The 12,613-nt window shown below is 38.3% G+C and overlaps 1 protein-coding gene across 1 annotated transcript in view; it reads left to right on the top strand.

Annotated features, from left to right (window-relative positions):
* Nucleotides 1–12,613, top strand: part of plxna2 (plexin A2) — a 213,707-nt gene that overhangs the window by 169,585 nt on the left and 31,509 nt on the right. Inside the window, exons 18-21 of the mRNA XM_028010799.1 lie at nucleotides 5,453–5,692; nucleotides 6,849–6,992; nucleotides 7,478–7,712; nucleotides 9,923–10,065. Coding sequence (XP_027866600.1) covers nucleotides 5,453–5,692; nucleotides 6,849–6,992; nucleotides 7,478–7,712; nucleotides 9,923–10,065 — 762 coding nt within the window. The remainder of the gene's footprint in view (nucleotides 1–5,452; nucleotides 5,693–6,848; nucleotides 6,993–7,477; nucleotides 7,713–9,922; nucleotides 10,066–12,613) is intronic.

Genomic DNA, 12,613 nt, shown 5'->3' with positions numbered 1-12,613 from the left:
AACCGGTCAAAAATCTGCAAAAGATTTATGAATCCTTTTTTAAAGCACTGTAAGCACATATATAGGGGCACCCTTTCATAAATGCATACACATTACTTTAAGAAGTAAAGTAAAAGGCAAAATCTGGTTTGGACACATTTCATGTGCATATTACAGACTCTTAAAGGTGGTTTCAATCCAGACTCATTGTGCTATTAAATAGCCACCAAATGTTACCTGCCTTCCTTAATCTCCTAATACTGTTCCCTTTTCAGAAACTTAGCTTCTCTTAATACCTCCATCACTCTAAATTGCCTAACTTCCACCTACTTCCTGCTTCTTATGTTCTTCTCTCTCTGAAACAAATTAAAATAGATGGCTTTTAATGTGATTGAAATTAGGCTTAGATAGGCTTCCGAGCATCAAAGTGACACTGGATAAAAACAATCAAACCTAAATGGCTGTAATTCAGCACTTTCATCACTTTGAAAAGGCAATACTCTTCAGGAAAATAATTAACAGCAGGCTTTCTGTGTACAGCTAAATTAGTACATAGACATAAAAAAATAGATCAGAGTTGGAAATAGTTATTCAGAGTAAAACCTGAGCATTAAAAAAATCCAGATTAGGAAAAACCAAGTACAGGTACAGTACATCGTAACAATACAATATTAAATATTAGCATCCAGATGACCTTTGACACTTACATTTTTCTGCTCACAGCTCCTCCAGCTCCTCCTTTCAGTTTATCTCTTTGCTACACTGGTCAGAGACCTTTGCCTGATTGAGTGGGCTGTAGCAACACTGTAGATCATTGTAATGCATTCAGCCCGAGGGGTTGAAGTGGTGCTACCTTAAAACTGCCTCGCTGTGTCCGACAGTAGAGGAAGAAGACGGATGAGGCAGCCATTCCCAATTATTTTCCTCTTACTGCTGACCTCAATTCACCTTATCAATTCTCCTCATCACTTTATCAACCACATGTAGTCTCCAACACCGACTTGCTTAAAGGAAGAGGTGTGGCAGTGTAAAATCTGTTTTGGTTTCATTACAGATATAAATTCATTGTGATTTGATGAAGAAAAAATTATACATGCTGCTTTTTTTGAGCACATTAGTCTTGTAAAAACGTAAGCATGGGAAAGCAGAGTTGCACCGAAGAGAATTTTGTAAGCAGTAACAATTTTTGTAAACTTTGGTTTGGTTCTGATTCCTTAAGACATGTAAGAACATATAAGAACAGTATTTAAAATATTTTTTGAGCCTTTATGACATAAGTGGTCATTAATTGTTAATGTTAGGAGCAGAGGCGATGTCACACTGCTTGAATGTCAGAGAGCTGGTGTAATAATAATAGGGTTCACATATTAAACGAGCTTTAGCATTGTGCATTATGATTACCACAGTTAGCATAGCTAGCATTACAATAACAGCAGTTTCTGTTTGTATTCACTGGATAATTAAGATCCTTAACACTGAGATTTTCTTTTATTTCTTGGTTATATATGTTTTAAATGGTAAATAATAAAATAAAAATCAGTTATAATCCAAAAATGCAAACAAAACAATAAATAAAAATGTAATAATTTGTTTTAATAAAATTCTAATTTGTAAAGCTAATTTTAAGCTTAAATCTAGTATGTTTCTTCACAGATGGAGATTTAAAAAAAGTACAGTTAATTTTTAAATGGTTTTTAAAATCTTTCCCCATCATTAGATTTTATTTTAAACATCTGACTGATTGTGAAAATAAACAAGTTTGAGTCTTCTTCCCATACTTTCTATTCTTCCGTGTGGTGCATTCACTGATTGAAAAAATATCAGAATTTTGAGTGTCTAACCAGACAATCACAAATCAAGCTGAGATCAGCAGGTTTGGATCAGCAGCCTATTGCTGATCCAAATAGTGGAGACTATTCATGAAATGTTATTGTTTCTTAGTGTTTCTGTGTCTTGAAATCCATCTCTTCATTGTCTCATCCAGAGAGGAATCGCAGTGTCCCATTTTCTTTATCCAGTCCCACAGCGCCAAACACAAGCATGTCTATTTTCATCCTTCGTCCCTTTGGATTTCCACTCTTAACAGCAAGAAATTCTAAAAACCATCCTACATGATGATAGCTGCAGTTTTTGACTCCTGACAGGAATCGGTGAAGGGAAAGGATTTCAGGAAAACTGGAAAGCGCACAAGGACAGTACAGGAATAATAAAAAAAAGCACAGTATCCATCTCCGGCAGAGCAGATGGTAGTCGGAGCTTTAGTTGACTTGCAAATGTCCTGCTGTTCCAATGTTACAGTCACAAGGATCCTGCCGGAGCATCTGGGCTTGTCTATACAACATGTCACTATGCCAACAGCGAGAATGAGGCTCATGTCGAGCTGAACCGGAGGACTTTCAGCCGTTAAACCTCCACTGTTTCTTTACTCATCAACATAAGACACTCTTTGACTGACTCATTTGCAATGTTTGAGTGTCCTACAACATAAAGTCCTCACACCATATGTTCAAAATAAAACCTCACAACAACTTGGATAACCTTATGAAAATCATGACACAGCTTTCCTAATGATAAAGTCCATTATAAGAATTACAATTACAAGTCATTGCTGAACAGTTTGCTTTGTTCTAGCAGTGAACTGCAAAAATTGGCATAAATGTCTGTTTTTGTATGGTTCAGATTACATTAATTGTTTCTGGTTCACTGCAAAGTAGAGTCCATGCATTCAAAAGCTAGTGTAAAATTTTCATTAACTTTCATCTCTTCTCATAACTTTTCAGTTGTTAATGTGATTTCACACAACCAAAAACTTGCTGAAAGTGTGTCAGTAGACCTATCTGGCTCTGCATTCTATTTTTAAAATAGCTTATCTTTCTCGCTCTCGTCATGCGCTGCTGCCACTACTCCGGTATGTATAAGTGGGAAACGGAAATAGAAAAATGCCAAGTCCAGGGAAAGTAATTTCCAAGCAGTGAGAGCTTGTTGTTGCAGTTACACTCTGCTGGAGCTGTAATAATATGATGTAGGTTGATAAAACAGTTTAAATGTCACAAATTCTGTGCAGCAGTAGTGTTCAGTTGTTTAATAATGTAGTTCAATAGTAGAAAATATTCACAGACAATTAAGCAAAAACAAGATATCTTTTGCTTAGAACTACTTTTGTCCATGCACAACACTGGGAATATAATTTACTTTTAATGTTTGCAAGCAATGCAAGAGATTAAAATCTCTTGCATTGAATTAAATGTCTTTATATTCCTTATGGAATATAAAGACATTTAAAGAGGCCTAATTAGCTGGCATTGGCTGGAATAAAGTTCTCACAGTATAATACCCTTTATTAAAAATACCATAGATACCACAGTATTTATACAAAAATGTAAAACATCTGTAGTCTGATACGGGCCGTTACGTTTCAATTACTGGTGAAAGTTGGACAAGTTTGCTCTTTGTTTTGTAATGTTTATGGTCACAATTTCTAGGTGCAGCCAAGATGTTTAGAGGATCTGTTTTGGTGGCCTAAGCATTGACTCTTTTTGCTTTTTGCAGATAATGAGGCTCTTTAGGCTTCATTAGAGTTGTCCATTGTGGTGAAGATAGAGCTGAGCCAAAAGGCAAAGCTCTCAATTTGCAGGTCAATGTATGTTTCTACCCTCATCTGTAGTCACAAGTTCTGAGTAATGACAGAAAAATCGAGATTGCAGATTCACACAACCGAAATGAGGTTCCTCCACAAGGTGTCCAGACTGGCCCTTACTCAGCTGTTTCTGAGCTAACCTGTGAATGTCTAGGGATTCCCACTGAGGAACTGACCCAAACAACAACAAAAATTAAGGTAACAAAATATTTAAAATATAAATAATGTTATAAAAATTAGCTGCTTTAATTTATATAGTCAAGACAGCCATATTAGATTTTTAAGGTCATGTTTGGTGAGAAACCCACAACATTCACTTAAGATTCTGACTTCCAGCTTCAACCAATTAAGCAATGCCATTGGATTGCCATGTTGCTTTTTTGGGTCTTTTCTATGATATAACAACTGGCCTGAAGCACAAAAATGAGTTTTGAAAAAAAAGTTTTGAACTAGGTCTACAATGCATATTGTGCTGAATAATTTTTTCCTTTTGCTATTATGCTTTTTTACAATTAGTAGGGCTGTCTACTCAGAAAGCCAGCCAGCAGCAAGCTCCAAAAGACATCTGGCTTATATTTAGCCAACTGTAGGTTTACAACAGCATAGTGTTGATAACAGTAATGTTTTCTTAGTTTCCACATGCTGACTTGTGTTTCACAACCAGAAACATTTTGAAACCGAAAGCCAAAGTTATCCTTTTTATAAGCAAGATAAGTGTGTATTCTTTTTCAGCCAGCTGCACTCGGTGACTGGAGACAGGAAGCTGGTTATTCTCGGTCTTTCTGCTGCATCCCATTTAAAGAACTTTTTTAATGTAGGAAATACATGACTGGAAATTTTTGTTTAGTTTTGAAAGAAAAACCTTTCTACACCTTGATGCCATCCACCCGCCCTATTAATTGCTTATCGAAGTGATCATTAGTTGCAATAGAAGTGCACTGATTTCAGAACATGAGGATACTTGGAAACTCTTGTCTCCAAAAGGGGAGTTTGTAAAGATGTCAGTCCCTTCCTTCAATTGTGCTCCTGCAGCTCACCTTACCTCATGCTGGCAAAATCCAATCGGTGTACCTTACATAGATGAGTTTGCATCGATCTCCCTCGCTTTCTCCACAGCAGCAGACAACAGGTAGGAGGTGTGGTAGCTGCTGCTGTTCGCTATCTTTGATGATATTTAGCTCTAATTAAGTTTTTTCCCCAGAGAGAGAGCTGGAAGGGAGTGAAAGGAGATAAAAAAGAAAACTCTGCAAGCAGAGTGCTGTGCTGCAATCGATCCTGTCTCCTCTTTCCCTCTGCTGCTGAGCCAGGGAGGATGGATGGAAGGCAGCTCTCACATCTGGGCAAACTGGAGAGAAGTAATAAAAGAGCCATAGCTCAAGCTTTACCTGAGGAGACACAGGAGCGATGCCTCCATCCTTTGTGGATGTTGTCCTCAAGTGTTTTACAGTGAGGCAATAGCAGTGATTTATTTCTAGTTTTATAGAGGCTTCCTCCACAATAAAGATGGATTTAATGGCAGCAAGTAAATCCCTTTTCCTGAAAAGAATTGAGATTTTATGTGCCAATTATTAGGCTGGTTAGCTCCCTGTGGAGTCCAAGCTGGCAACAAAATGTGTTACTTAAGAACTCAGCTTAGGTTATTAGAAATAGATGAGTTTAGAAAGGATGAGGCTTAGCATTTTATTGTTGAGCCAGAGAAGAGAATCTGGTTATTTCAGATGTTTAAATCACACGTTGATTTCAGAGTCTCTTGGGTCTTCTGTTGCATAATGTGTATTCTGCATGGCAAAAAGTGAAAGATGCTTTTCCTCTGTTTCTTACCCTCTCCCTGTATAGGTGTGCAAAGTGCTGAATAGCACCACCATGAGCTGCTTTGCTCCCTCCCTCATGGTAGAGTACCTTCCAGGCTTGGACGCAGTGAAACACGCGGATGAGTTTGGCTTCATCTTCAACAACGTCCAGGCGCTGCTGGTCTACAACAACACCAACCTTGTATACTACCCAAACCCTTTCTTTGAATCCCTCAGCACCTCAGGTATCCTGGAGCAAAAGCCTGGTTCACCAATCATCCTCAAGGTAAGGAAGAAGAAGAAAAAAAAGCCTTTTTCACACATTTTCATGCTATAAATGTCAATAAGAAGATTTTAGAGCTTAATTCTAATCAACCCTCTTACCGCTGACACCCATTAATAAAATTCAATGTCACAATCTTCAGAAAGCTTCAAAGATAACACTAGTAAACACTACTAAATAACATGATGGAGAACAGTGAACACACCAGACTGATGACAGATAAAGTTCTGCTAAAATACAAATCAGGGTTTTTAAATTAACAGTCCCAATCTTTGAACATGTGAGAGCGCTGTTTATCCAAAAAAATGGAAAAAATATTAGACCACTCCAAACTTACCAAAACATGGCCAGACACCTGAACAAATAGGCTAACAGACAGGAGGGAATTTATAAGAGAAGCTACCAAGGGTCACATTGTAGCTCTTGAGAAGCTGCAGAGATCCAGAGCTTATTAGAAGATTCAAATACAACATAACAAAATCTGATGACAGCACCGTGTTAGGTCTGAGTTGATTGAAAAATGGATGTAGTCATATAATTTGCAATTTTGGGAGAAAATCTGTTGGTGACTGAGACTGTGAAAGATGTTCACCTTCCAGCAGGAACCCTAAACACACAATAAAAGCTACAAGAAAATTCTATACACCAAGGCATGCTCATGTAGTCAAAGTTCAGACCTAAAACCAATTGAAAAATTGCAGAAAATCTGCATCCAGTCTTAAATTTTAGCTCTTTTGCCAAAGAACATGGGCAAAGATGGGCTTGTGCCTATAAGCAGAAGACAGTTGCAAAGCACTGTAAGTCATTTCTCTTTGTTCAAAATGTTACTTGTCTTTGTTTTTAATTTCACTGGATTGTGGCATCAGCTAATTTCCATAATAATTTTATTTCTTGGTAACAGAATGTATCAGGTAATATAATTCAGTCATTTGTCTCAATCATCTGCTGTTGCTGCACTGTGAAACATCTAACAATGTCAGATCTTAAAACCATACTTCGCACCAGCTGGGTCCAAACCAGTGGAATGTAATTAGATGGCAGATTGGCTTTTTTGGGCTCATATAAAATCTGGGATCCTTTTTTTTTTTTTTTTTTTTTTGTCTGGGTTTTTTTTGTGTGTCTGAGTTTATTCCCTCTGTCTCTCCCTGTATGCCTACAGGGCAGAAACCTGATTCCCCCAGCGTCTGGAGGGGCGAAGCTTAACTACACTGTACTGATAGGCGAGACTTCCTGCTCTGTCACCGTGTCTGAGAGCCAACTGCTGTGTGAGCCTCCCAACCTCACAGGCCAATACAAAGTTGTGGTCAGTATTGCTTTATTTCCCTCTCTTTACTTCTTATTTGACTTTCTGCGTTTGTATCTTTCTTTGACCTTCACTTTCCATTTATCCCTGTATTTGTATTTTTTCCTCAGCCCCTGGCCTTTACTCTCTATTATTTGTGTTCTCATCATTGCTCATTCAGCTGAGGGAATGGGGTCAAAAGGGAGGGCAGCTCTGGTTGTCAAAAAGTTCTGACTAAAACCACAGCAATTATTATTACTTGCCTACTCAGTTATTGAGTGCATGGCCCACACTAATTCCCTCTCAACAGCAGCACACAGGTAGCCGTGTGTTTCCACTCAGCATCAGTGTAAGCCAACAATATTCACTTTTTCTTTAGAATAATTATGGTTCTATTTGGAGATCCCAAAGTGATGCAAGGCAATTTACAAAAAAATTCAAATGCCATTGAGACACAAGAAAAACAAATAATGTTGTAGTTTTTTATCATGTACTACTATTTACAGGTTCAAGTTGGAGGCCTCCACGTGTCTCCAGGAGCGGTGCACATCATGTCTGACAGCCTCCTGACCCTCCCCGCCATTGTTAGCATCGCAGCAGGTGGCGGTCTCCTCCTCATCATCGTCATCCTCGTACTCATCGCCTACAAGCGGAAGTCGCGGGAAAACGATCTCACCCTGAAGCGCCTGCAGATGCAAATGGACAACCTGGAGTCCCGCGTTGCTTTGGAATGCAAAGAAGGTTGATGTCAGAGCCGCACAGCCTGCATGCATGCAGTTCATGCCTGATTTTAAAATGAGAATGCTCATGGACCTTTTAGGCCTTCATAATCTAATTATACACCATCATTTAACTGCCTGTTCTATAACATATGCAAGTGAGGGGTTGCAAGGAGCATATTTCCATTGACGATAGTGTAATCACATAAGCATAAATGTGTGTTCGAGAGTAATGTACAGTAAGTAATTTACTGCCGGATAGTGTTCATAAATTAATGCTGTTAAATTATCTATAAATCTAGGCCAGTGAGTCATCCTGGTTGTTTATTTCAACAGATTTAGTTAGTTACCACTGCATGCGACCCATCACGCATTAAATTAGATTCTGGCATTCAGAATATTAGATTCTGAAATCTGTCTACAAGCCTCAACTCAAACTAGCTCAAAAATATTTATCGTCTAGATCAGGGGTTCCCAAACTTTTCCATGTCACATCTCCTCAAACAACATTAACTTCTAGGCAAGGAATGCTTTTCCAAACCCACAATGCTACAAAAGCTATAAAGCATCAACTTTTAGAACATTTTTATCTCACTTTTATTTACTATTCAATAATTACTGCACTCATTTAGGTTAATGCTGCTTCATACCTTTTGATTTTCATTGACTATGACTGCTTAGGGTTTTTTGGCTGCTGGTTGTTTTATTTTTGTTGTTTTTTTTTTCAGAAACGTGTCCATTTTATGCTTGCTACACTAGCCATACACAATCAGATTTTAATTATTTAAACTTTTGTTTTTTATGAATAATTGAAAAACACATAAGAAAAAATAATTGGATTGGCTTTTTTGAGTTTTTTTTTAATCTTCTTTCCTGCGCCCCCTCTTGGCCTATCAGGGGGCCACGGCCCACACTTTGAAAAACTCTGGTCTAGTTCAAGTAACTCCAACATGATTCCAAAAAGAACTAGATTTAAAAAATAACTTTTTCAAATCGTAGTGTCAAGATATTAAGTATTGTAAAGGCTAGATATAAAATGTCATTTTTTTCATAAAATTTTTGTGTAATCTTCTTAGCCACACAATGCTGAGTTTTAGAGATAAAACTGAGTCTTACTCAAAAAAATAACATCCGATGATCTTCCAAAGGCTGTGAAATTGGTTGTAAGTGTCTCTGTTGTTAGGCGCTTACTACTTTCAAACACTCCTCAGTCCCTTGTGTTTCAGGATAATTAGAGGTCCAAGTGGTTAATTTGAACTCTGACTTTTTCCATACAGAGACTCCAAATCACCTCAGTCTGACCTCCAGTTATCACAGTTAACAAGCACAAAACAATCAGTAATAGAAGGGTCAGTATAGCCACTCATTAAAATAGCAGAATTAGCTCAATGGCTTACACTTTTCAGAGGATTTGATCAGCCAGAGAAAACCTTGTTAGCTATCCCCTCCAGCCGCCGCCTGGCCAGCTCCCCCAGTATTAAGCTGTGAAAAAAATGCGAGCAATTGTCAAATGACAGACAGGCGGCTAGACACAGAGTAGGCAAACAGAGAGAATCACACAGGCAGCCTTGGGAAAGGAGAAGATTAATGTTTTAACCATTAGCAGTGACCAGGAGAGTCCTGCCTCGCAGGCCGGATTTAGCTAGGTGCCCAGGATCCCCTGCAAGTTACTGCAAGTCGCAGGGGTACTGTGAGGCCAGGAGACCAGGACTAAGATGGTATAGCTGGGTTTAGAGAAGGGTGTTAGGGGACCACTGCTGTTCATGTGATAGGCTACAGGCAGGGAGGCTCCCCAAGGGCAGCCTAGACAAGCAGCAGGGCTGTGGGCCTCAACGAGGCTGAGTCAGGATGGAGCCAATTAACTGTAGCTCACCTGCAGCCTCACACTGAGATGACACAATCTTTTGGGGCCTTTGCTACAACCAATTTACTGGCTGGGAGATAAAAATGAGCTGAAAAAATAGACGCAAGGGTGCGTGTGTGTGTGTGTTTGTGAAAGAAAGAGTGTGTAGTTTTTTAAAGAGAGAGATGTGAAAAGCTGAGATCCTCTGACGTGACGATGATCTTGAGCTTTCTGTCATCCTCATCATGCGGGCAGTAAGCACCATAAAGATAAGAAGGATTCTCTTATTTGGTCCTTGGGGATTAAGGAGCAGTTTTATTTCTAAGATGCATTTCTCACATATTTCTTCAAACTGGTCTGTTTTTCATTTTTTTCCCCCTCTCTACCAGCCTTTGCAGAGTTGCAGACAGACATCAATGAGCTTACCAGTGACCTCGACAGGGCTGGTATCCCCCATCTGGACTACAGAACATATGCCATGCGAGTGCTCTTCCCAGGCATTGAGGATCATCCTGTCCTGAGAGAACTTGAGGTAACAAACTACAGAGCTTGAACAAAAAAGTAGGAAGAAAGATAACTGAGACACAAAGGCAGCTAATGCATTAAAAATTGTCAACGGAGGGTTAGAGTAAGGTTAAAAGAAAGCAGGAGAGCTGAGCAGTGTGTCTCATGTCACCATCCCTGCTGTAGCGTATCCTCCATAACCACAGAATTGCTCAGTGGGAGAAAAGGATACCAGTCTGCCAGTTATGCTTCCTACTCTGTGGTATGACACGCATGCTTAGTCAGTCATGCTGGTCAGACTACACACACACACACATATACCTCACATGAAGGCTCCCTCATGGAAAACAGGGTCCCAGCACATTGCTATTTCATCCACCAGTGGCTGCAGTATGAGGGGTAATGAAGTGAATAATTCCCACTCCTCAAGTAGGAGTGTGGACTCTTCTACTGAGATAAAAACTGTCCGTTTAAGACTTTTTGCTCCTTTTCACGGGGGGATGGCAGGGCTGGGAAATTACTTTGGTTTTCTAGATATTTGCAGCATTTAATTTTGTGGGATGCACAGTGTTCAGATAAGGACACTGTAAGGAGATCTATAATCGCTACCAATATCTTATTTGAAGATCAACATTTGTGCAGCGGTTTAAGTCGGGCTTAGTTAACACATTTTTAAACCAGTAGATGGGTATGTAAAAAATACAATAAAAAATTTACTACCCCATCTTACTCAGTGCCAATATAAAATATATACAGTACAATTCAATCCTGGTCAGTTATACATAATCATTTAGTCACATCTACATACAATTAGAAAGTCCAGTTCAACATTTTCATGATCAAAATTGCTGAATTTATGCTTTTTCTGCTCAAATACATGAAAGAACTACAGGACCAGGCAGTGATGAACTGTGCCTCACTGCTACTGGTGGCACTGTGAAAATGGGGAAGGTGAGGCAAACAGTACCATGCCACACTGATAGGGGGCAGTGCTGAATCCCATTTGCACAACGGGACGGACCACTGGCAGTCTCATACCTTATTTGGAAATGGGACCATTGCACTCCGGAAGTGAAGGGGGCGCTATTTCCTATATTATCCGCGATCTCCCGTTTTTATTTTATTTTCATATTTGTGATACATCTTCACCTTTAGGAAGGACTTTCACTCTCGGCATGTATTTGAACTTGTCTCTTTTATTTAATTCAGTGCAGCTCACAGTTTTTAACAAATTCTGTAGCTTTCGGGGTACTTCTAAATCTGCTTCTTAGTCACATCTTTTCAGGCCTGTTACTGCCTATAGTGGCGTGGGGGTGGTAACACAACTAATATAATTGCATTAATCAGAATAGCACAAAGTCTTTATTATTTGCTACTAATTCTGGCATACTTTGTAAATAGTATTTTTATGATAGTTGATCATGTTTCTTTTCATGTCTCCTTATTTAATTTATTCCTCCTATAATTAATGGAGATATAAAGATATTATTTATAATATATAAAGGTCTTGTTTATGGCATTTAATTAGCTTAACATCTTTAAGAAAATGAAAAAATATGGTGTTTTATAATTTATCTCTTACAGTTCCAGTAATGTCAGTCTCTGCCCCATTCTGTTTGCTGCAGTGAGGTGTGCTTGTGGAAAACTACAAAAAATACAGTTTTAATATAACCATTCCAGGGAAGCTCTCTTCCTTGGTGATTATCTCTATTAAGGCAGCCAAATTTTTAAACATCACGGCAAACAAGAGTGAATTTTACAACTGAGCTACAGGGTTATTTGTGGAGGAGGACAGGTCACATGCACATATGCAGGCTAGTAAGATCATTTTCAGTTTTAATGAAAACAAAAGTCAAGATCAACCAACAAAAACCAAATAAGAACAAATGTAATAAGGTAATAATTTTGATCTTATAATGACTATTCTTTTGTGTGTTTTTGCCATTAAATTATTGAAGAGTTTGTTATTGAGTAGAGCATAATTAAAAGCTTTAAAAATAAGTAATGTGGCAGTTTAGGTCAAAACTCGAACTTAAAAGTCTGTTTAGGTAAAATATTTTTTTAACATTTGACTCCAGAGAAGTCACTGCTTCACCAGTCACTGGACTGTGTCAGCACTGAACTGGAAGAACAGACAGAAAGAACCACTCACCCAGATGTATTTTCAGTTGGAATGAAACACAGACATGCAGTAACTCAGATAGAGGCAAAATTCAAGAAAAAAAGAAAGCTACACAGAGGGCCAGGAGTACTTTCTACTGAAAATAAAAACTAGGAATACACACTTTTAAAAGCCGAAATAGTTCCATCAAAAGTTTTTCTACACTCCCTTTAGGGCCTAAAGATCCTGTGATTAAAACTTACTGATAGTCCCGCTAAAAACCTAATTTTTTAAATCGGCTTTTGTTTAATTTTGCTTTGTGTATTTTTTATTCTGTTTGTTGAAACACAAGGATTTTTATCTTTAAAAATGCTATATAAATAAAGTTTTACTTACTTACTTACTCATTTACTATAATCATACATTTGAAAATGTATGTTCTTATAATAAGTCAGACCTTTCCATCCGAAGTACT

This window comes from Xiphophorus couchianus, chromosome 24 (genome assembly GCF_001444195.1).
Source record: "Xiphophorus couchianus chromosome 24, X_couchianus-1.0, whole genome shotgun sequence".
Taxonomy (NCBI): Eukaryota; Metazoa; Chordata; class Actinopteri; order Cyprinodontiformes; family Poeciliidae; genus Xiphophorus; species Xiphophorus couchianus.
Note: the sequence above shows the minus strand (reverse complement) of the source record. Positions and strands in the feature narration are given on the sequence as shown.